Source organism: Meles meles, chromosome 3 (assembly GCF_922984935.1).
Source record: "Meles meles chromosome 3, mMelMel3.1 paternal haplotype, whole genome shotgun sequence".
In the NCBI taxonomy this organism is placed as follows: Eukaryota; Metazoa; Chordata; class Mammalia; order Carnivora; family Mustelidae; genus Meles; species Meles meles.
This window is the reverse complement of record NC_060068.1, coordinates 156,741,655-156,767,197: the sequence shown is the minus strand read 5'-3', so window position 1 is coordinate 156,767,197 and position 25,543 is coordinate 156,741,655. Positions and strand designations below refer to the sequence as shown.

The following is a 25,543-nucleotide window of genomic DNA, read 5'->3' as shown; positions in this document are numbered from 1 at the left end:
TTTCTCTGTTGTTTTTATTTTCAATTTTTATTGTATTAGGTTAGTTAGCATACGGTACGTCATTAGTTTTTGATGTAGTGTTCCAAGATTCATTGTTTATGTATAACACCTAATCCTCCAAGCAATCCGTGCTCTCCTTAATACCCACCACCAGGCTCACCCATCCCCCCACTCCCCTCCCCTCCCCTCTAAAACCCTCAGTTTGTTTCTCAGAGTCCACAGTCTCTCGTGGTTTGTCTCCCCCTCCAATTTCCCCTAACTCCCTTCTCTCCATCTCCGAATGTCCTCCTTGTTATTCTTTATGCTTCACAGGTAAGGGAAACCTCGTATTTCAATTGGAAGACTTATCCAGTCTTTCCCTGTACGTTTGTTTTAAAGTCTTTGGTCCATAGAATAAAACAACCCAAGCTTTGGAAAATCACAGACCGCCACAAGGGATGAAGTGCTTGCTGAATTCCACTTCGTTTTTTTGTCATTGATCCTCAACTGCTTTAAAACAGGGAGAACTTAGGAGCCGGCCCTTCTGCGTAAGCAGATGGATGCGTCTGTGCATGTTGCTGCCTCCTCGTGCGTATGTGTGTGTTGTAGCCACCAGACCTCCTTGCCTCATTTCCTTGTGAGCCTCTGCCAGCCCTGGGGAGTGGGAGTCAGGCCAAAAGGCTGCTTTCTCTCAATAAACAGTCTTCCAGTGAGTTTTACTGAGGGACTTTGGGAAATACAGCGTACAGAGGCACAGTCTTTGCCTTCAGAGAAGTCACAGCCTCGTGTGAGAGGTGAGCTACATATAGACAGAAAGCACCATGAGGCAAATGTCATGTGATCGATTTAAATACAGGGAGTTCCGGAAGTTGGGTGGAATTATTTCAGGCTGAGGTGGCAAGTGATAGACTCAGAGGGGAAAGTGCCATTCAAGAAGGCCTTTAAAGAAGGAGCAGGGTTTGAGTAGACAGAAGGGGTGAGCACCTCTGGTGAAGAACAAGGCTGGAGGGATGAGAATACAACACGTATCTAGAAAGCAGTGGGCAGGTTGTCTGGCCAAGGGCAGGACTGTTAAGAGGAACCCGGAAAGGAGGGTGGGTTGGCAGACCATGGTGGGTCTTACATACAAGCTAAGCAGTTTGTGATTTATTTGGTAGGCAAGGAGATTGACTGGAGATTTTCCAGCAGACAGATGAATATATCCAAAGGTGCTTTTGGAAAGGTTCATCTTGCAACGATAGCCGGAAGGGACACTATCTGGTGATATAGATGTAACACGGCTGGTGACAAATGGAATGAGTGAGAAGCTAAGGATTTAAGCATCTCCAAAGGACAGATATGTTCATCTTTTGTCTTTCTGGGAGTTTTTCTTAAGTACATATTACAGAATAACCAGGATGAGGTCATTCTTTGCAGCACTGTTTATGACCAGTGTCCCTATCACCAGAGGACTAATAACCCACAGCAGATTATATGCAGCTTTAAAAAGGGCATGGGGAAGTGCTCTATACTAGCAGGGGAAAAACTCCGGAATGCATCGTCAGGCAAAAGAGAATGTACAACACAGTATGGGTTTAATATGCCTTATTTTATGTAAGAAGGAAGGGGAGAGAATCTGTGTTTATATTGACATAAAGAAACACTGAAGAATACATAAGCAGAAGCAAAAACCAGTTACCTAGTGGGGCCTTTCAGTGAAAGGGAACAAGAGAGGACATGAGACCCTTCAATGCTGACCTTGTCATATAATTTTAACTTTTGAGCCATGGAAATGTATTACTATTTACAAATAATCTTTTATTAAAAAGACTGTGAAGGAAGAATTGGCAGGACCTGATGTTTGATTTGAGGTTGAGGAGAAGTGAGGCCCAACAATGACCATGAAGGTCAGGCCCCTGCGGGTGCCATAGAGACATTGGTCAGGAAGGCGGGAGTGCACGGGGGAGAGGAATGGCGTGTGCAGGTTTTGGTGATTTTGAATTGCAATAGAGAAATCCACTAGCATGTTTTTACTCGGTGCTTGGAAATTTGGAACTAGAACTTTGGGACTAGGAGGAGTGTCGCAAGCATAGAGAGCAGAACTGGGGAGGGGAAACGGAAAATTACAAGCATGGAGGCTAAGGTGGACATGCTAGGGATTGTTAGAACTTCTGAGTGGGAAAGAGAGGAGAAAAGGAAGAAACGGAAAGACAGACCCTTGGAGAAGGGAACAAAGAACGCTTGGAAAGAGTTAGCAAAGAAGCAATGAGAGAAGGTTCAGAAAGGAGACCTGAGTTGGTGTAGTGTCGTCGGAGCCAAGAGGAGAAGCCAAGCAGGTCAGGGCATCTGACTGAGAAACCATGACTGAATGTATTTAGTAGGAGGTCTCTGGGGGCCTCAGCAGAAGAGTTTGTGCAGAGCGGAGGGAGCAGAAGCCAGATCCCAGGCGTGAAGGAAGGGAGCCGAGGCCAGGAGGCCAGACTATGTGTGCTACTTACTACGTATTGAAAGGAATGAGGGAAAATAGGGTCACTGGCGAAGACAGAAAAGTCATGTGAAGATAATTTTAGAAGAGGAGGAGGAGTGAGGAAAAAAGAGTTTGGCAGTTTTAAGAAATAGAGCAATTGTTGGAATGGGGTTCAGGAGTCAATAACACAAGAGAACATGGGACCTTTACAAAGGTAAAGGCTGCTGGTTGGCAAACTAGAGGAAGGGACCGGAAGTGAGACTCGGTGGTGGTGGCCCGAATGAGCCCAGTGCTTCAGTGGCCGAGCAAGGGCAGCTACAGAAACAATAAGTTTTGTCACCTGGTGCCGAACTGTTGTCCAAGAGTCCAGGAAGGACAGAATAGTGACCCAGACAAGCAGTCTCCTGGTCTGTGGCTTATTATTAATGAAGCAGTAAATGAGTCAGCCTGTTATTACTGGGAACTTTCTAGGGATCCTGGGCTCTATTCTAAGTGTTGCAAAATACAGAAAAGCGTAAGTCACAAGCCTTATGTTCTCTGTCCAGTTGGTTGAAAAGGGACAAAGCTGGTGCAGGAATAATAACAGGGAATGATTAGAACTGGGTGATCTGACCTGCAGGAAACCATTCATGCCTGCCAGCAAGGAGGTTGTGTTTGAGAACTCGGCCTTTTGCGGAGACTCTGTAAGCTGCTCGACGACAAAGGTCCGGAGTCAGGGCAAATATAATAAATTGCTTAAGAGAACGGACCCTAATGGTGGTGGTAGCAGTCGTAATGATTATGATGATGATGATGATGATGGCTGATATTTACTCAAACTCATTTCATTCCTTGTGCTGGAATTTTCACAAATTAATGAAATTAATCCTTACAACAGCCTACAAGGAAGAAAGTATTTTCATTACCATTGTACTGGTGACTAAACGGTGGCACAGAGAGATGAAGTAACTTGCTCAAGGCCACAGGGAGGAAGCGGCTAAGGCAAGATCAGTATCTGGGAAATCAGGCTCTAGGCCCTGCTTTTAATCGCTGTCGGCGCGAACTTCTTAAATATAGTTGACGATCAAAGGTAACAGCAGCAACTCCAAAGACTGGGTGGGTATCTCCGAGCAGATTCTCTTCGGCCTGAATCAGAGTGAAGATGTCAGTGGTGGGATCATATCTCAAACTAAAGCAAAGTGATTTGATATGTTTGGTGGATGGTATCAGGGCCCAGTTTCCAGTTCAGCCCTGTCATTTCTGAACCTCAGGCTCCAGACATAGGGCCTGATTTTGACCTCTGTGCTTGGTGCACTCTTGGTGCTGGGAGAAGGTATCCTTGGCTTGGGAGAAGGGCAAGTCAAGGGAAATGACTTGGTCTCTCCTATTTGATAATGGCGCTGGGGAAGTGGGACTCGGAGTAAGGTAACGAGAGCACAGATCTATGAGCTTCTTCTAGAGACAGCGTGAGACTCGTGTGTGTATATATATTTGCAGTGTTATCCTTGCATGAGAAGGGCATGTTCTTGCAAATCTATTTCAAATGATCGCTGATACTGATTCACACTACTTTCTGGCCTCATGAATTTTCTCATGTAGGAAATGCCAGAAAAATATCACGAAGTAAAGGATTTTTTGAAACATAAAAAGAGCTCCTTCATACTTGTAAAGGTTGGGAAACATTGTCCAGAGCAGTGATCTTTAAACCCTTGAGAATTAGCTCCCTCGTCACTTCAGAAAATTTGAGCAAACTCCATAAATGTGTATTTATTATAAATTATGTCAGTGGTATTAATCTATTATGTAATATTATAACTATTCATGAAAATAGAAGATAAAAATTGAAATGTTTGTCTTTTCTTTCCTACACCATTCTGGCATCTTGCGTGCTGTAAGGGGCTACATGCCCCCACTTTGGAGACCAGAGTGGATTCTGGGAGCAGTAGTGGAATGACTTTTTTCCCTCAGGGCTGACTTTGAAGTTTAATGAGCCATTTTCAGTCGAGAGCCTAGTTCAGTTTGCTCAAGCCCAGGGGTCACCAACTCAGCTTTTTCACCAAAAGGACCAAAGTGTGGGATGTGATAAAGCAGAGACAAGGAACCCTATAATTCATTAGCTGCTGAGCTTAAGGTAGTGTTCCTCTGGGGGTGTCACAGCCCAGCACTGGGCACTTGGGGGGTGCATGGCAGGCAGACTGGCAAAGCCTCAGGACAGCTTTCTCATTTGTTTTCCACTCAGGAGCCCAGAAGCAACATTGTGCTGACTCAGGGGTGGTTTTCAATGTTTCAGCCAGTTTCACTTTGCTCCTTCCTACAGACTGAGGGAAGCATCTAGATTGGACTCCTGCACTTCTTTCTGACTCACTCCCGGGGCCCACCTAGTTGTGGGAAACAGCCTATTGACTGAAAAGACTTTCTCAGTTTCCTGTCTTATTTTCTTGGTCTGATGTCCTTGGCAACTTCAGTTGCTGCTCCCTTCCTCAAGACCTGTGAAGACTCCCCATTACCTAACATGGAATCCAACCTCCTCATTTGGCATCCAGGACTCCATCTTATTTTATTTTTAAAGATTTTATTTATTCATTTGAGAGAGAGAGAGAGCATGAGCTGCGGGGCTGTATCCCAGGACCCCAAGATCATGACCTGAATTGAAGGCAGACACTTAACTGACTGAGCCACCCAGGCGCCCCCAGGACTCCATTTGACCCATCCAATTCTTACCTTATGTGTCTTTACATGTAAACCTCTCCCTCAGTCAGGCTGGTCTCCTTATGCCTTGACACCCCTACATACCCCGCTCCATCCCACCAGTGTGTGGGTGTGTGTATGTGTGTGTGTGTGTGTGTGTGTGCGCGCACGCGTGTGCTCTCGCGCACATGCAAGTATGTGCGTGCACGCGGGGTTTTTGCTTATTCTGTCTTTATGGCCTCAGGCTGATTACCCCAAGTGGACATCCTTCCTCATCCTTCTCCAGCAGTCAAACTACCTACTCTTCAAAAATAAGATGAGACCTACCTCTTGTATAAAGATTTTACTGAATGCTTCTTCTCCACGTGTGGTCCTTAGACAGCCTACATCACGTCGTCCCCTAGAATGGTGGTTAGAAATGTGAATCCTCCGTTCTCACCTCAGAACCTGTGAACCACAATGGGAAGTAGGGCCCAGGAATCTGCATTTTAGGAGAGTGTTTCTGATGTGCAGGGCAGTCTGAGGGTTGCTGTTACCTGGTAACTTGGAGAACAGCCCTCTCTTTTGCCACAGACCCCCATTTTTCTCTTGAGTTGAGACCTATGGACAGGCACGTCTGAGTGTTCTACAGGGACTTCCTGGCTTTCAGGTCATTTGTAGGTCTCTCCCAGGGAAGCTCTGTTCTTCCTTCCACCTCCCCTCCTCACCCTGGCCCTTGTGGCAGCTCGTTAAGGGGCTCCTGCACATCTGGAATGTATGAGGGCTGCAGGCCTGAAGACTTCAAGTCATCTTGATGGCCATTGACTATACCTGCACTGAGACACCAGGCTCCAATGGCCGATGGAGGAGCAGACTGAGGAGCAGACTGAGGCCTGGGAGTGTGAATTGGGAATTAGGGGCACGTGGGTCTCCCTGATAGCACTGAATATGTTTACCAGCCTGCAGAGAGGAGAGCTGAATGGGAACACCAGCCATGCCTGTCTGCAGTAGAGTGGAGAACTCCTAGGATCATGAGCTCTCAGCTGACCTTCCTCTTTTCTCCAGGCTTTCTCTTGTCCCATCAGGGATCCGTGGACATGAGCTAAGTTGGAAGATGAAGAATGAGGTCTAGAAATTGAATGTTATCAAGTCTACCTCTGTCAGCTAACTGGACAAATAGCAGTTCCAGTGGGTGCCCAGAAACTCCAGCCTCTAGTAAGGAAACAAGGGGAAGCATACTGAAAGTTCTGTCTGGCTGGAGTTTGGCATTCCCTTTGTCGTCTTAGCAAGGGGCCTCACTGCATTCAGGAATTGGATTCTTTGCGTGTGCATGTGTGTGTGTGACCAATTAGTATAACCAGCCTCATCTTGGATTCAAAAAAATCCCCAGATGGAAGTGATTGTATTCATAAGCCCTTTATTTTTAGAATGCCTTTTCCAGAAAGCTCAAAGCATAGCAAACACTCTGTGGCATAACCTAGTTTGTTTCTGGACCATCTCCAGGTATTTGGTAAAGGGACAGCTTCTATAATTACTGTCATTTTACATTTGGAGGATGGAGAAGCTTTGTGGGTTGAAAAGGTCACATGTCATCAGGGGCAGAACTGGGAACAGGACACTCAGCTTCTACTCCTGTCTCAATCAGTGATTTCCAAACAGAGGCCCACAGATTCATGCTGTGATGGCTGCTTAAGAAGCACGTGTGGAATTAATTAAAAATATAGATTCCTGGACTTCCTTTCTCTAAAGATTCCAACTCAGTAGGTCTGGGGTGGGACCCTGGAATCTATATTCTCTACCAGTATTCCAGATGATTCTGACGTACCGCCAGCTCTGGAAACGAGTACTCTGGACCATATGCCAACCACACTACCCACCTATTTTCTCCCAGAAAGGTCTTTGACTGAAATATGCCTTTTTCACGTTTTTCGTCTTGCCACCCACCCTCCAACTCCCCCAGGCCTCCCAGCTCAGGCCAAGAAACACGCTGAGTCTGCCAAGAACACGCTGCTGACCTGGAAGGACAGCACCACCTCAAACAAGGAGAAGGAGGAGATCCTGGACGCTCTGGTCATGCTGTACTACACCCTGGGGGTGGCCTGTCTCCTGCAGAACCGATATCCTTCCTTTCCTAGTGGGGATCTGGTGATCGGGGCCCGGGGCCCCCTGTGCCTGTCAGACGGGCCGTCTCACACAGGAGTCGGGGAGATCGAACCAGGCTCCATGGCTGTGTCCCAACAGCCAGATGCCTCCTCCCTTGCCAGTCTCTCATCTCCATCCAGAAAGGTAGGATGTCCCTCCTCTGTCTGTTCATGTGAACTCGGAGTTGAGCCATGGAGGGATCTCACTGGGGACACATCCCCTAGCCAGGTGAAAAATTTTCGGCATCTGTCCTACCTTTTGTTGAGCACCAAGAGGATCAGTGTTGGCAGTGAAGACGCAGCGATGGTGGTGGGAGGAATGTCAGGAAGAGGGAGAATGGGTGGTAATTTACAGCACTGTGGGTCATGCAATCCCCTGGATCCCCTGGGGAGCTTTAAAAAGTATTGCTGTTTGGGTCGCACCCCAGAGATTGTGACTTAGGAGGTCTGGGGTGCATCCGTTTATTGAAATTTTTAAAAAGTCCCCCAGGTGATTGTAACATGCAGCCAGAAACCTCTGATTTAATCGACTCTTGATCATTTTTGTTTTTCTGAAATGCTGTCAAGAATACTACCCGTGAAACTGGAAGCCAAGCAAAATAGCCAAAAAAAAAAAAAAAAAAAAGGTTCTCTATATCCCAGGGTGAAACTGTTACTCTGCCAAAAGCTTGTGATTTTGACAGCCTTTTGGTACCATCTCTCCTTGAGAACTGTTAAGGGCGTTTCACGTTCATGTAAACCACAGTTGGAACGGTACAGAGATGAGCGTGGCCTCTACGGGGGGTGCCACACACATTTGTAAGACATTCTTAATTAAAAAAAAAAAATCATGAGTCGTCTTTGAGACCATGTGTCCCTAGTCTCTCCTCTTTACACATCCCCCTCTCTCTACTCTTTTGGTCTTGATACTCAGCTTGCAAAAACTGATCTCTGGCCTTCCTCTGTTATGCCCTTAGAAGGGGCTATTGAAAATGCGGGAAATAGAAGGATGTTTGGGAATTGAGGGGATTTCCTGCTGTTTGCTTCTTGCCAAAAACCTGCTTTGCCTGGGCTTTCTAAATGATCCAGAAAGTCCCTTTCAGCAGATTTCGTTCCTCTCTTTTATCATTCATAGGAACCAACGAGGGAAAACTGTATGGCTCTTGCCCGCAGGGGACGCCTGCACAGGAAACATAGCCAAGGGTACAGTTTCTGTTCACGCCTCCCATGCTCACCACCCACCCCAATGCTGGATTCAGGCTAGCAGCATGGGAAACCCAGGGCTCTGTTTGTTTTCTAAAGAATTCTTGACAACATACACATGAGGAAAATAAAGAACACAGTAAAGTGCCCATTTTCAAATTCTGCTTTGTTTTCCCAAAGAGCCCTTTTAATTTGCTTATCACCTGCTGTCCCTGGCAGTGGGGGAGTTTGTGTGCCTGGCCTTTTCCTTGACTGTGTCACTGGAAGAGAGGCTTATTTCAACCTGCAGAAGGCAGAGAGAAACATGAAGGAGCTAAAAGAATTATTTAAGGGAGGCGTCTGCAAATCCCAAGTCTCGGAGAAAGACCTGACCATTGCTTTGGGCAGGTAAGATCTGGGCTTTGACAGAGAGAGTCAAGTATCATATGGTTTCACTTATTTGTGGAGCATAACAAATGACATGGAGGACATTGGGAGATGGAGAGGAGAAGGAAGTTGAGGGAAATTGGAAGGGGAGGCGAACCATAAGAGACTATGGACTCTGAAAAACAACCTGAGGGTTTTGAAGGGGCGGGGGTGGGAGTTTGGGGGAACCAGGTGGTGGGTAATAGGGAGGGCACGTATTGCATGGAGCACTGGGTGTTGTGCAAAAACAATGAATACTGTTACGCTGAAAAAAATAAATAAATTAAAAAATAAAGTAAAAAAAAAAAGACCTGGGCTTTGAGATGCTTAGGTTTTGTGAAGGAGGCCCGGAATTACATGATGGTTCCGTGTGCTCTCTATAGAATGGGAGAAAAATACTCAGGCGAAAAAAACCCCAGAGCTTCAAATGATGCTAAAAGAGGCTTGTGTTTCTCAAAAGTACACCCCACGGTCCGAGCTTTGTGGGCAGTGCTCTTTAATCCTAAAACACCACTGAGGTCCGGTCCAGCACAGTCACGATCTCAGTAGACAGAGGGCAGGGAAAGCCAGGCTGAGAGTAAGCACACCGTCCATGGTGATGAGCTTTAAGTGTTGGACCTTAGTGTTGGACCTGAGTCTGAACTCAGGGACTCCTCGCCCTTAGGCTGCCTCTCACACTTACTGTCAAATTGTGTCTTTTTCTGAATTGCCACGCACATTTGTCATTAAGTATGATATCTTAAAAGACAAGGAAAGAACACTTCATGAAGGCTGTTTATTGGAGGCCCACGGAAGCTATGCACAGCACATGCATTTTTAAGGAAAGTACTGTTCCATATGGAAATCAAGTACATGGGATTTGTTTAAGTCAGAACCAGACTTAGCTGTTTTGCAGCTGAGTTAGGTATCCTCAGAGAGAATCATGATATTTACATACGAGAGTGGGCCCATCAGATTATCAGAAGAAAAGACTAAAAGGCTTACTATTCCCTAGATTTCGAAAATATCTTCACACCCTTGAAAGCAATTGTTTCCAAAACTGTAAGCACTTGGCGTGGTAGGGAAGGTGACTGAAGGGTAAGTAAGTGAAATACATGAGTCATGTCTGCCTGCTCTAACCATGAATCTAGAAGTCAAATGGGAAATGGCAGGGAGGTGTTGGAATGTCCAGAGCTAATCTAACCAGGGATGTAGGTCCACAAGGCCATAAATTAGAGTATAGTGAATGTCTGCTGCCATCACATGGGTCAGTGGCTAAGGTTTTTGTGCCTCATGGGAAAGATAGCCGTGTTCCTTTTTCAGAGTAAATTGTAGTGCATAGTTCATTCATTCATTCTGCGGTATTTACCTAGTATCTATTTTGTACTTGTGCTGTTCTAAGTGTTAGAACATTTCCTAGGTATAACTGTATCCAAGACACTAGTCTAAGTGCTTCACATAATTTATTTAATTCAGTCCTCTACTATAAGCCTATGAGGTCGATATTTTTATTTTCATTTCACAGATAAGAAAATTAAGGCACAGCAAGAGTAAATAGAGGAGACGGCACGTAGATGAGGCATCTGAATCCATAGCTCACTTTCTGTACCACATCTAATTATGTTTTATAGTGAACAAATATGTACTAAGGGGAAATCCCTTTTCTCATTTTAAAGGTAGGGAAAATAGAGTGTGACTGTATAGGCCAGACATCTTGGCTAATATCTCCCTACAAGCTCTTGATGAGAGGCGTTTTCATTCCGCAACTTCTGCTCTTATGGTCAAGGGGTAGTGGTCTGATTCATCAAATATTTTGGTAAAGAATTATCAGATAACAGGCCAGTACTGTTTTGATTGTTACATTGTAACTTGCAGAATGCCTTATCTAAAATAATTTTATACACACACATTTTTTTTTTCAATTTGGGAATACAAAGATGGAAGCAAGAGGTGAGGGGAATAATATTATTGTGTATCTGCTATGTGTTAAGTGATTTCATGTATAAATTTTAACCTAATCTTCACAACCACCGTGCAATTTGGGTATTCTTAGCCTTGTTTTATCTGGAAGGAAATACAGGCTATTGGAGTTTGACTGTAAAGTCAATAACTTGTGAGAAACAGCTTTGAACTACCATGTTCTCCTTGTATCTTACTGTGTCTAGAGGGATAAACCTGAATGGGATGCTATTTTATTTTCATTTTTAAAAATTCTATTTGTTTTGGAAGCTTTGAAAAAACGGATATGAAGAAGAAAATAAAAGTTAGTTTTAATTTCACCCCCTAAACATAACTGCTATGGGCATTTTAGTTAGATATAGATATAGATAGATGTACATTTTAGTTAGAGATAGGTATATAGATAGAAAGATATATCAAGGTCAGTTTCTAGTATAGTCATATCACTTTTTTTAAATTTAGCACACTTTTAATTTTTCCCCATATTACTTAGTCTAAAAAAGAGGCATGATTTTTAAAGTCTAAAGTATTTTATTGTATCACATGTCATAGTTTATTTAACCACTGCCTTTTGGAAGGGATATTTACGTTGTTTTCTCTTTCCTTTCTCATTTTTAACTGAGGAGTACTAAACTAAACTAAATCAAACTAGACAAAGCATTAATTTTGCATTGGTTTGAAAGAGAGGGAGCCAGAAGTAATAAAATTTTATTTTGATTCTAGAAAATCTGTGTTTATGAGTAAATTATCCCACCTTTGTGAATTGCTGGAAGACATTTTTCCCATTTGGTTTTTTATAAAATTAGACTACAGCATGCTCTATGAATGGAAGTGAATGGTAGTCAGTGGAATCTGGTTGGTGAAATGCAGGTTAATAGAAGTTTGTTTCTAGCAAGACTGGATTTTTAGCTAGCCACTGAGATGATTGGCCTATGAAGGCCAAATTGTTTTGTTCTTAGAATCAGTTCCTTTTGTGTCTGGACAACTCTCTGACTTTGCATCTTTGTCCCTCTGATAGGGCCTCCTTGGCTATCCACAGATTGAACCTCGCTCTGGCATACTTTGAAAAGGCAATTGGCAATGTTATTGCTGCTGAGGGTGATAGGACATTGGATCTGGTCAGTCTATACGAGGAAATCGCTCAGATTGAGCAGCTGAGGAGGAACCATGATCGGGCCATCCAGTACTTGCAGCAGGTTAGTAAGTTGGCTGGAGCCCCAGCCTAGAGGCTGTGTTTGGCCCCAGGCCCTAATCTCAGGGCCAGGGAAGCTTGGGCTTCTCAGAACAAGGAGGTGGGATGGATTTCCTGTGGATGCACAGGAGCCCTTCCTCAACCTTAAACAACAGAGTCAGAGAACACTGACTCAAGGGTGGGTGTATCTGCTCTTTGACCTGATCTGAGACCAGATTTCCCATCCCAGGCCTTCCCTCAATTCTGTGGGTACTAGGGACAGATAACCAAGTGAGTCTGCTCCAGGGGAAAAAGCCATAGGGGCAACCAAATTTAAGTCTTTAGCAAATACAAAGGGCTTTTTTTTAAAATGAAAAAAATCATGATATTTTGGTGTAATGGTGTGATTTGTCCTCTAGGCTAGTCTAGCTGTTTGTATCAACAAGTCTAAACTTAAACTGACAAAAAGGTTTTTCACTTGGAGATCACTAATTTGACAAATGCCCAGGGGAAAACAAAACAGAACCGGAAGGAATGTTGAGTATATTATAATGAAAGCAGTGTATAAGGCATTTTTACTTATCATGTATTTGAAACTTGCCTTGAAACTGCTTGTTGAATTCACCTTTTCTCTCCTCAAATGAGAATCTGGCCTGTGGCTTCCGGTATCTCCCAAAGTCAAAAGTGGATCAAAATATCTGATTTTCTGTATCATAGAACACATCCAATACAATTCAATGGAATGAAAACAGGCTGACATTGTGGCAAAGGCATTGCAGGTAATCCCACAATCCAAAGTTACTAGTATCGTACACTGGAGAAATGTTAGGGAATGTAGCTCTGTAAGCATTGGTCAGATCAGAATAGACAAAACAACGTATAATCAGTGTTTCCCAGCAATAAGTAATAGTTAACACCTATGGAATGCCTGTACTGTGTGCACTTGAGGATGTAGCTGTTTAGTCCACGCAGTACCCCTGTGCCATGGAGGCACTATTATTATTTTATCTCATTTTACGGGTGAGGAAACTGAAACATAAAGAGTCATAGCTAATTCAGCTGAAGTTGTGTAGCTAACAAGTAGGAGAGCAGGGATTTGAACTTAGGAAATCTGAGCCCCCAGAGCCTATACTCTTAACAGCTCTGAACTGTCTTAGCTCCATAGTGTTGTCTGATAATCACTGGAGCTCCTGAAATACCTCCTTGGGTGGTTTTTGTCTTGCTGGTGGAAGCAGACCAGATGGTTTCTCTCTTCTTTCTCCTTCCATTTTATTATGAATGATAATAGTAATAAAATTGCCACTTCTCTCATGCTTATGACATTCCAGGTGGTATTCTAAACACTTCACATATATTAATTCATTTAATCTTTTCAGCAACTTTTTGCAAGAGTCATTTCTGAAATTCCTATTTTATATTTGGAGACATTAGTGACTTGCCTGATGTCATAAGTGGTTGAAATGTGATGGGAACCCAGGCAGTATGACTTTCCCATCCACGTTCATCTCCTCTGCACTTCCTTTGATAACGAACCTTTGAGAGGCTGAGCTAAAGTTGTGATTGTAATTTTGCTATGAAACTTAATAAGAAATAATAATAGCTAATGTTTACTGAGGACTTACCATGTGATGGTCCTATGTATGCCCAGCACTTTGCATGTACCATCTCATTTAATCTTTTCCAAACCCTAGTCGATGGAAGCTGTATATTTCTTCTATATGTGAAGGTGAAGTTACTTGTTCAAGACTCACAGCTCACAGTGAGGACGTAGCTGGGATTCAAACTCATCTCTCTTGTCACTCCATGATTGGGTACATGCAGCTCTCAACTAGCAGTTTCATGAGAGCTCTTAGAAAATCCTCAGGAAAACACTGTTGTTTGGGTACTTACTTGATCATGATTTTCTCTATTCCAGGCCTATTCTATCTGTGTTTCTTTGTTCACTGAAGTCAGCCCCCAAACTGCAGAGGCAAGTGCGTTACTAGCCAAGGCTCATGCCATGTCTGGAGAGGCCCAAAACAGGGGTAGGTAGAGGGGGTAGTTTGCAGTTATCATCATTTCCCTTGGAAGGGAAGCACACTGGCAATGGTCTATCTATCGATATTGACAGTTTATAATCAGCTATTCATGACTGTGATGAAAAAATTAGACTGGATGCCATTTTGTATGAAATCATTTACATATGGATTTAGGCACAATATCTCCACAAATTAGTTGGAACATCAAAACCAATAAAATCATCTGATTTCTATTTCCTTTATTCCCTTAAATCTCAGCAGAATTCACCTGCATAAAGAGTAGAGAGCTCATACATGCTATGAATGTGACCTGTGGCATATCAGTTGATGAGGAAATCCAGTAATAAAAGACAAAAACATGGGCTCCTTCTCCCCCCTCCTCCATTCTCAACCTCCTTGACTCTTTTCCTCTGGCTGACAAGAGAGAATGTTTGTAGCAGCTAGAATTTTCATGACCTATATTCAAAAGTGAGGTACTGGGGGTTTTGAAGGAAAACTAAAGCATGAATTCACCCATTGACAGTAGTCCTTTCTCAGGCAAGGTCATCCTTTGGAAAGTTAGTTGCTTTGGCAGAGACACAAAAGAACTGGTGAGGAAGGACTGCAGCCCTGCTCAGATGAGATGGCTGGGTCAGATTAATGATGCTAATGGATTCAGTGGCCCATCAGGAGGAATTTGGGATTTCTGAAGAATATGTGAAGAACATTTAAAAATGTTGATTTTCTCTGCTTATCAAAGGAATCCATTTAGGTGTACATTATTTTCCAGTCATGTATGAAAAAGAAACAATTATAGGAAAAGTTTTTCATCCTACTTTTTTCTATTCTTATATTTCCCCATGCCATTAAACAATTTTGTTCAATTTTCAGAAGTTATTTGATATTTTGGTTATTTTTTTCTTTAACGTAAATGTTCATTGAAGACTTTCTGATTCTGTGTTTTCTAGCTAATCACCTTCCTTCTTTAAAAAATTTTCTTGTATATACTAACCGTATTTGTACTCCGTCTATATGTTTGAATTTTTTTAAATAGTCTTCGTGGTTAAAACACATTAGTCTCTATTTGAATATTGAGTAAAAATTGATGAGTATAAATTTTGTTCAAATAAGAAAATTTTATGCTTCTGGAGTTGGGAGATTCTAAGGCCACCTTATTATTTTCTTGTATACTAATTTTTAACATTAAAGACGATTTGGATCTTCACCTCCTATCATTCACTAAATTCCCATTTTAACATCAAAACTGAAAATAAATTATCCAGAAGGAAACACAACAGTGGAATCAAAATTCCTAAAACTAAAAACTGGAAAACAACTGTCTGAGCACACGAAGTTATACTAGAAAAGAGGTTGATACCTTTAATTATAAAAAGATCTAAAACTTGTGTCTGTCACAAAATACCACAAATAAATTGAAAACAAACAACATAATCCAAGATGAACAGAAAACTTGAATAGGCCCTTACTTATTAAAAAAAAGAATCTGTAGTTAACTTTCTGAGAAAGAAATATCAACGTCCATATGACGTCACTGGGTAATTAACATTTAAAGAAGAATTAACATCCATCCTACAAAATTTTTTCCAGAAAATTGAACAGAAGGAAACATTTCCCAGCTCATTTTATGAGGCTAACGTTAGTACCCTAATACCAAAACTGGGTAAAGACACTACAAGAAAAACGAAAGCACAGCCATAAAGCAATACCTTCATGCACATAAATGCAAAAAATCCTCAAGAAAATATATAGCAACATGTAAAAAAAAAAAAAATAATACACCATGATCAAGGGGAGCTTTTTTCTTGAGAATATCAGGCTGGTTCAGTATTTAAACCTGAATGAATGTACTCTGCTGTATTAACAATCCAAAGATGAAAAGCACATAATCTTATCAGCTGATGCAGAAGAAGCATGTGACAAAATGCAACATCCATTCATGATGGAAGGGGAACTTTCTCAATCTGATAAAAGGCATGTGCAAAAACCTACAGCTAACATCATGCTTACTGGTGAAAGAGTGAGTTTTTTTGCTCATAAGATCAGGAACAAGGCAAGGATGTTCATTCTCATTTCTTTTAGTTAACATAATATTGGATGTCCTAGCCAGTGCAATAGGCAAGAAAAAGACATACAGCTTGATTGATCTTAAAAATTTTTAAGTTTATTTAAATGTGGGGATTGAACTCATGACCCCAAGATCAAGAGTCACATGCTCTACTGACTGAGCCAGGGAGGTACCCCTGAGACATATAGCTTAGAAGAAATAAAATGGTCCTCATTTGCAACAATACAACTGTTTCTGTTGAAAATTCCACAAAATCTACAAAAGTCCTAGAACTAATAACTGAGTTTAAGGTTAGCAAGATCACAGGATATAATAAGGTCAACACACAGAACCCAGTCATATTTCTATATATAAGCAATGTACAACTGGAAACTGAAATTTTTGGAAACAATAGCCATCTCCTCCCAATGGAACACTTAGGTGTAAATCTAACAAAATATGTATAGTATCTGAGTGCTGAAAACTACAAAACTCTCAGCAAAGAAACCAGAGATGATTTAAATAAATGGAGACATAATATATTCATAGATGGGTGACATACAGTAAAGTTGTCACTTGTATAAAAATTGGAGTATTGATTTAGCACAAATTAATCAAAATCCCAGTAGGAATTTTTGTAAATATAGACAAGCTGAGTCTAAAATTTATACAGAAATGCAAAGAAATTAGAACAATTGAAACAATTTTGAAAAATAATATAATTGAAGGACATACTACTTGATTTAAGGTTTACTATAAAACAACGGTAATCAAGAGAGTTTGGTATTGATGAAGGGACAGACTTCAGAGTCACTGGAACGCAACAGAGAGTCTAGAAATAGACTGAATAAGTATGGCCAATTAATTTTTGACAAAGATGCTAAGATAGTTCAGTGTGGAAAGAGTATTTTCAACAATGGTATTGGAACAGTTGAAACAATGGTATTCACATGCCAAAAGAAAAAATAAAATAAAACCCACTTTCATAAACATATACAAACATTAACTCAAAATGGATCATTGTCCTAAATGTAAGAGGTAAAATTTACATTTACTTTTACAATAGAAAAATAGGGGAAAAAAATAAGACCGCACATTACATAAAGAAAACAAATGGCCAATAATTACATGAAAAGTTTCAATCATAGTAATAATGAAGAAACTGCAAGGATACCAAGTTTCTATCAGATTGTCAACACTGCAAAAAATGATAACATTTAGGACTGATGAGAGCAATTTGATACAAACTCTCAAGTATAATTTGACAGAATGTTAGACATCTTAAAACTATACATACCTTTAAAATCAAGCTTTCACCCATCCTCTGTAAACAATTTTTAAATATGAAAATGTCTAGCATTTGTCAGATTGTGGGAAAACAGGTCTGTTCACTCATAGATGGTGGGAATGATAGTATAAATTGATAGGAAATTTGCAAAACAACAATACCTAGTAAAATCAAAAGGAAACCTGTATAAGGATGTTCACGGTGGCACTGTAACTCTTTAAAAAAAAATTGGAAACAACCTAAATGTTCATCAGTGAGTGAAAGGAATATTTGGTATATTAGTGAGATGGAATTCTGTAGTCTTTAAGGGGATTAGACCTTATAAATAAAAAGCATTAGAAACAACAACATTAAGGAGAAAATACCTTGCATTTTAAGGACATATATGTGGATATATATAAACACGACATGCCTACTTCAGAGTAGGCAAAACTGCATCAAAATGTACATCACAATGGTAGAGACTTTGGGCTCTGCCTTCGCAAAGAGGTCTGTGAATCCTTTCAACACACACACACACACACACACACACATTGAATAAAATGGTCAAAAACAATCATTTGAGGGCACTGGAAATAAATAAGCAGACGACAAATGGCAAAGCATTCTTGAAAAACTGCTAGAGCTTTGGGTAAATAAAGACTCTTCCTTGGCCTTTCTGCCTGAGGCTGCTCCCACCCACCCACAGCACCCCCGCTCCCCCAACCCCACCCGCAGTCCATGAGAAGAGCAGTTTTATTGGAATGGGGCTGAGAGAACCAGCAGCTTTGTGGTAGAGGCCTCGGACTCAGTTCAGAGCAAGGGGCAAAACAGATTCATCATCAAAGCCTGAGTATTTGGTAACCCAAAGTTGCTGTCCTGGCTTTTTAGCAATTAGAGGCCACTCAGAAATGTTAACAGGAAAACCTGGAAATGAGAGCCAAGAAAAGGTCACATAAGCCCTGAGCCCACTGGAAAATGACATATATGGGCAGGGAAGATGTGGAAAATAATGAGCAAAGGAGACTTGAAATGCAGCAGAGCTTTGAATGCACACCTCAATTTACATACAGATCAATTGATACAGGATAGAAGACAAACACTGTAAAGGTTTTTGAGCACAACCTCTTTCCGAGTCAGTCACTTGGATCAACACTAAACTGGGTAGGCAGAGGTAATCCCAGGAATCCAGATCAAAATTTTAAAAAATAAGCATTAAAACACAAGCAAAGATTCTAGTCTGGCATGTAGGAGCTTGGAAGCTGTCGCTCCATCCTAACAACAAGTAAAAAGCTGAACAAACTGGAAAACCAACCGCTCTTAGATCTGGCAGAGAGGTGAGGTCACAGGGCAAACCGCTGCCCCTGAAACTAGAGAGACCAAAGAATCCAGAGAACCCTGGTTTGCCTGAACGAATGCCTATCTCTACTGCAACCAGTACTGGGGTAGGAATACCTGACCTGTAACTGAAAAATTTCTGGAAGCTCAGTGTGGACAAGACGGAGAGTTAAAAATTCCAGTTACCTGGTCATAGGGGAGGTTGCCACACCTTTGTGAAAATTACCTCCAGAAGCTTGACCAGGTTCTCAAAGTGAAAATGGAGAAAAATGTTCCCTTGCTTCCAGCAGGGAGAGGGGAAAATAGCCAATTAAAAATATGCTAGAGGGCGCCTGGGTGGCTCAGTGCGTTAAACCTCTGCCTTCAGCTCGGGTCATGATCTCAGGGTCCTGGAATTGAGCCCCACATCAGGCTCTCTGCTCAGCAGGGAGCCTGCCTCCCCCTCTCTCTCTGCCTGCCTCTCTGCCTACTTGTGATCTCTCTCACTCTGTCAAATAAATAAATAAATAAATCTTAAAAAAAAAAAAAAAGAGTTGGACACAAAAATATGCTAGAGCCTTGCTTTTCAACAAGGCCTGTCCTCAAGACACTATTTCACCAGAGTCTAAAGTATTGGATGGGTTTTTCAGAGCCTAATGGACTGGGGGAAGGAAATACCCAACTTCAGCCCCCTCTAGCCATCCTATCCTACCCAAAGGAAAAAGGGACTGAGAGGCACTTGTGAAGTCCACAGTTCAGAAGCAGAGGCCACTGAAAGACTGAGAGCTAATCGTAGGACTATAGAATGCTTTCTCGCCACTGCCCCCATCCCCACATCTTACCACCAATTACTAGAGGCCTATTTGGAACAGTTTGTTTTACCCAGCACATCATGTCCACCTATTAAGAACAATTATAAGTCATGGTAAACAAAAACAAAAACAAAACAAAATCCCAAAACAAACAAAAAAGAAACAATCCTAAAAAGCACATAGTTTGGAGAGACACAGCAAGCATCAGAACCAGACTCAGATATAGTAGGGATATTTGAATGATCAGACTGGGAATTTAAAACAAGGATGTCATGTCCAAAGGCAGGAGATAGGCATCCCAGCTCAAGATTAGGGAGAGAGATTTCACCCTTCTACCTCTTTTGGTTTCTTTTAAAATTCTTTTTGAACCCTCAATGGATGGAATGATGGCCACTCACACTGGTGAGGGCAGAGCTTCTTTACTCAGTCTGTGGATTCAGATGCTGATTTCTCTTGGAGACACCCTCACAGATGCACTCCAGAAATAATGTTTTATCAGCTATTTGGGGATCCCTTAGCATAGTCAGGTTGACACAAAAATGAAACATGACAAGTCCACTCCTTATCAGCTTGATCCTTACAAGCATCTCCTCAAACATACTTTATTTTCAAATAGAGATATAATTGTGCCTAATATGGTATAACTACCCTGGGTACTACTAGAAATGTACTAGTTACCCTTCCCCAGAAGAGATAAAGTCCTTCAATGATGTTTACTCTTCTGCTATTCCATAACTTGAAAACTATGATTAAAATGAACAATACTTAAATAGTGATATAATATCACTATGTCTTCTGTTACATGAAAAGGGAATAAAGGAAGAAAAATAAGATATTTGCTTAATATGGGCATATGTACACACAAGCGTATTTATAACAAAATGAGGAAATACGACAGTTATGGTCCTCAGTTCTCTAAGTGGTCATCTGGTTGTAACTGCTGTAACTACCTTTTTGTACTACCTATCCTGTGTTCTCTTTGCCTTTAACAACCACCTCACCTGGTAATCGTTCTTTACTTTGGTGGGATGACCGAAGCCTTCATTTTTGAAGTGAGTTCCTTGATCAAAAGCAATGCTGTGTAGAAAATACCATGATGGTGGGTGAGGCATTTGTGGGTTACGGATGGTAGTTTTGGTAGAAGCATTGCATACAGGGAAGGCAAATTTATATCCAGAGTAGATAGGACCATGAAGAAAATGACTCAGTGTAATCAGCTTGCTACCAGGTAGCTGGCTAATCACCTTAGGTGATGGTACAAAAACAGATGTTGCTATCTGCTGCTGGCTGATTGGGTACTCAGCCATGGCTTTGGCAAACAAAAGTCTTTGTTTTCGAGCTTGCTCCTGGTATCAAAATTTGTGTTAGGATTCTCCAGAGAAATATAACCAATAAGACTGAAGGGAACACTGGTAAGTCTCAGAGTCCAAAAGCCCAAGAACCAGGAGCTTCAATATTTGAAGGCAGGAGAAGATGGGTTTCCAGCTGAAGAAGAAAATTCACCTTCCTTTGTCCCCCCCACCTTTTTTTTCAACTTGGTGAAGACAGATCTTTACTCAATACTGATTCAATTGTTCATCTCTTTCAGAAACCCCTTCACAGGCACACCCAGAAATTGTTTTGGCAGCTGTCTGTACGTGGGCAAGGACATATGGGAAATCTCTGTACCTGCCACTCAGTTTTTCTGTGAATTGAAAACTGCCTTAAAAAATAAAGTCTACTTTAAAGAAATAAAATATCTGAGCAAAGACATTAACATTCAGACACCATAGGAGGAGGTAGACTATAGTTAAGTCTAGGCAACTCATTAAAACCAAACCAAACAAAAAAAAAATCACAAAAATATATCAGAATCTGTAGTTGCTACTATATAATGTCTAAAATGTACAGTTTTCAACAAAAGAGAAGCATACAAAGAAAACAACCCATGGCTTACACTCAGAAAAAGAATAGTCAATACGTCTTGATCTGAGTGGGCTACATGTTGGATTTAGCAAAGACTTAAGAGCAACTATAAAATATCTTCACAGGATTAAAGGAAACTGTCCAAAAAATTAAAAGAAAATACAATGAAAATAGGAAGTCTCAACAAAGAAATAGAAACTATTTAGGAAAAAAACAACCAAATGGAAATTCTAGAGTTGTAATATACAGCAACTGAACGAAAATTCATTAAATGGTCTCAACATCAGATTTGAGATGGCAGAGGAGAGAATGAGATAGCTCGAAGGTACAGCACTAGAGATGATCTCCAAAGAGCAGAGAAAAAAGGTATTGATTTAGAAAAATGAACAAAGCATAAAAGATCTGTGGGACAACACCTGGTGTATCAACAGACATGTAATAGGAGCCTCAGAAGGACAGAATGAGGCAGCAAATTATCTGCAGAAATAATGACCCCCAACTTCCCAGGTTTGTTATCTACAGATCCAGAATTCTCAATGCCAAGTAAGATAAGCACAAAGAGAATCACAGCTAGGCACGTAGTCAAACTGCTGAATGACAAAAAGAAAATCTTGGAAGCAGCAGTGGAAAAACCAGGGAAACAATGATATGATTAATGGCTGATTTTCCCTCAAAATAATGGAGGCTAGAAAGTAATGGAAAAACATTCAAAATTTTGTAATAAAATTCAACTAAGAATTGTATATTCAGGAAAAACTGCCCTTTGAAAATGAAGGTGAGACTGACTGGCTGACTGACTCAGTCATTCTGGCTCACTGACTGGCTCAGTTGGAAGAGCATGTGACTCTTGATCTTGGGGTTATGAGTTCGAGCCCCACATGGGTGTAGAGATTGCCTAAATAATACTTTTTAAAAAAGAAAAGAAAATGAAGGTGAGATCAATATTTCCTGATAAACAAGATTTATTGGTAGCAGTCTTGGCCTAAAATAAATACTAAAGGAAGCCCTTAGGCCGAAAGAAAATGGGAGCACGTGTTAACTCAAATCCACAGAAAGGAACGAAGAGAATTGGAACTGATATGTGGATAATAGAGTATATACACAACCACAAATATTTATCAACTTGTGAATGGTAAACAAAATGTGTATCTACTCAGCAGAAGGAGGAATAAAGTACTAATTCACGCAAGAACATGGATGAACTTCAAAAACAGCACGATGCATGAAAGAATCACAAAAGACTACGTGTTGTATGAGTCCAATTATATGAAATTTCCAGAAGAGGCAAGAACAGAGATAGAACAAAGATCAGTGATTGCCAGACAGATGAGAGCAGGCATTGCTTGCAACCAGCCATGAAGAGACATTTTGGGGGTGATGGGTATCTTTTAAAACTGGATTTTGATCGTGATTATGTAACTATAAATTTACTAAAAGAGCATTAGACTGTGTACTTACAATGGTTAAATGTGTGGTATGCCAATTATATCTTAATACAGTGGCAAAAAATGTTAACAGTGCCTGCTTCTGAGTAGTGTGCATGGAGATGATTGTCATTTTCTTTTTGCTTCTATTGCATTTTCTAGACTGATTACATAAACATCTATTATGTTTGAAATAAAAGACAACATTAAAAGTAAATTTTTAAACAATAACAACTCTATTTAAAATACTTTTGAAACAAACACACACACATCCCCTTAGCAGGAATCCGAGTAAACAATACTCTCTGTCAGAATTTAATTTAGCTAAATATATAGTCTTTCATTGCCTTGGGAGTTTAATATGGTAATTATTTGGGGTCTTAGGATAAGGCTATTCAGACATGGCTTTCTTTTCCTACAGAAAAATCCATACCCTTCATCAACAGAATAAAATTACATCAACTGATGCCATCAAATTATATCTCAGACTTTCCAAGTGTCTTTATGAGACCTGGAATGAAAACAGGCAATGACTTTAAATATGAAATGTCTAATTGAGCCAAAGCTGTATTACCTACTTGTAAAGGCTAGTGGCCTGCCTTCAATATTCTCCTTTTTTTGCAGATTCTGTTGAGATATATTTTATAAAGAGTATCAACGCATATCAAGCAACATTGGGCCCAACGGATTATGAAACACTGACAACAATTGAAGAATTCTGCAAATGGCTTGTCCAGAATGGAGAAAAACAGGTAAATCTGAACAGGTAAATCAACAAAAGGCAGTGCAATCTTGAGCCAGGGTCTTAGATTTTATTTGTGTCCATTCCTTCATCTGTAAAACAAATATAATAGTCATGCATGAATTAACTGTTATTATTAAATGTAAGCTCAGAATGTTAATTCTTCACAGAAACACACAGGTCACAGTCACAACAGCCTGATCCTGGTGAGTCACATCAGTGTGGCGTAGAATGCCTCCTACATAGAGTTAATGGACTAGAACTGGCATACTCCTTCAGAATTACCAGGATGAGGGGGTATAGCTCAGTGGAAGAGCATTTGACTGCAGAATTACCAGGATGATTATAAAACTCTTTTCTTTAACTCCCCAGGAGGCTTATAGACTGCTAAAGGCTGCACTGAAGTCTCAGGTCATCAGCTATGGTGACTGTAGTGAAAAGGTGGCCGAAACTTTTTACAACATGGGCAGGACCTGCTTTGCCAAAGGACAGTTCAGAAAGGCGATTCAGCTGTTAAGGAAGGTGAATTCTGGCTGCCTTTTACATTTTCTCCCAGACCCGTAAGCACGATGTGAGGAGTGATGCGTGTGTGTGTGTGTGTGTGTGTGTGTGTGTGTTTATTTTCACGCCCCTCCCCTCCCTTTTGCTTCCCTTTGCCTCCCTCCCTTTCTCTCTTTCTTTCCTTCCTTCTTTTTCCTTCCTTCTCTATTCCTTTTTATTTTTTAAGTAAACTAAAAATTCACTTTCTTAGATGTGCTAAGGGAGAACATCATACAGAAACTTTTGTTGCGCCCATGCCTGGACCAGAGTCTTTTATATTTATTTTACTTCATTTTATTCATTTGACAAATAAAGACACAGTGAGAGAAGGAACGCAAGCAGGGGGAGCAGGAAAAGGAGAAGCAGGCTCCCCGCTGAGCAGGGAACCCAACATGCCGCTCAATCCCAGGACCCTCGGATTTGACCTGAGCCAAAGGCAGCCGCTTAAAGACTGAGCCACCCAGGCGCCCCTGATTTGGGTCTTTTAAAAAAATTTTTTTTTATGTCCCCACTTAATTTTTCTAATACATGATTAAAGTTACAATAATAGTTTTAATATATTTCTCTGCTAATTCTAACATCTGTATCAGTTTGGGGTTGATTTTGGTAGATTTCTCTCACTATACTATCTCATGTGAATCACACTTTCCTGCTTCTTCACATGCCTTGCTATCTTTGTTTGGATGCCAGACATTGTATATTTGACCTTATTTGTGCTGGACATTTTTGTATTCCTGTAAGTATTTTTGAACTTTTTCTAGAAGTCAGTTAATTTAAAGTTTGGTCCTTTTAGGTCTTGCTTTTTAAGATTGAGTAGATGACACCAGAGCCTCATTTAGCCAAGGGCTAATTATCCCTCATTCCTGAGGCAAAAGACTTCTGAGTACACCACCCAAAGGCCCATGAAAAATGAGGCTTTCCAGATTGGCTGGTTGGAAAAAAGCACTGTACCAAGTCCTGTTCCCTCCAGCCCCTTCAGCTGATTGTTGTCCCCCTTTGGCAGTTTTCTCACATAGAGGTGCTCATCAGGACTCTGCTGAATACTTAAGGGGGACCCACTGCAGATATTCCTGGATCTTTTTCTATGCAGCTATCTCTTCTCTTTTACTGTGCTCTCAAAGTCTCTTGGGACTCCCAGCTCCTTCTCTTCAATTTGTGGAGTCTTCTGAGCCTCACTTTGTTCCTTTCCCTGCATCATGGCCTGGAAATGCTCTCAAAGCAATAATCTGGGGGCAGTCATTGGCTTTATCTCTCTTGTTGCCCTCTCTCAGGGACCACTGTTCTTTTTTGGCTGTTCAGCATCTTGAAGATGCAATGCAAATTTAGGAACCTACACAGATTTATTTATGTCCATCCACTTGGTCATAGCCATTTGGAAAATCCTCATGGAAACCATACTGCAGCCATGTTTTGGCCCTGTCACTTTGGTGATCCCTAGCCACATATGGCAGAGGGAGGTGCAATGAAGTAGAATGATACACATAGAGCATGGGAGTGTGCACAACCTTCAATTTAGGCTCCTTTTCCTCCATGGTTGGGAGCCAAGAGGAGATGCTGTGCAGAAAT

General features: G+C 41.2%; 1 protein-coding gene across 1 annotated transcript in view; it reads left to right on the top strand.

Annotated features, from left to right (window-relative positions):
- Nucleotides 1–25,543, top strand: part of TTC23L (tetratricopeptide repeat domain 23 like) — a 48,882-nt gene that overhangs the window by 11,816 nt on the left and 11,523 nt on the right. Inside the window, exons 5-9 of the mRNA XM_045998745.1 lie at nt 7,032–7,188; nt 8,656–8,781; nt 11,756–11,933; nt 13,824–13,932; nt 23,320–23,447. Coding sequence (XP_045854701.1) covers nt 7,032–7,188; nt 8,656–8,781; nt 11,756–11,933; nt 13,824–13,932; nt 23,320–23,447 — 698 coding nt within the window. The remainder of the gene's footprint in view (nt 1–7,031; nt 7,189–8,655; nt 8,782–11,755; nt 11,934–13,823; nt 13,933–23,319; nt 23,448–25,543) is intronic.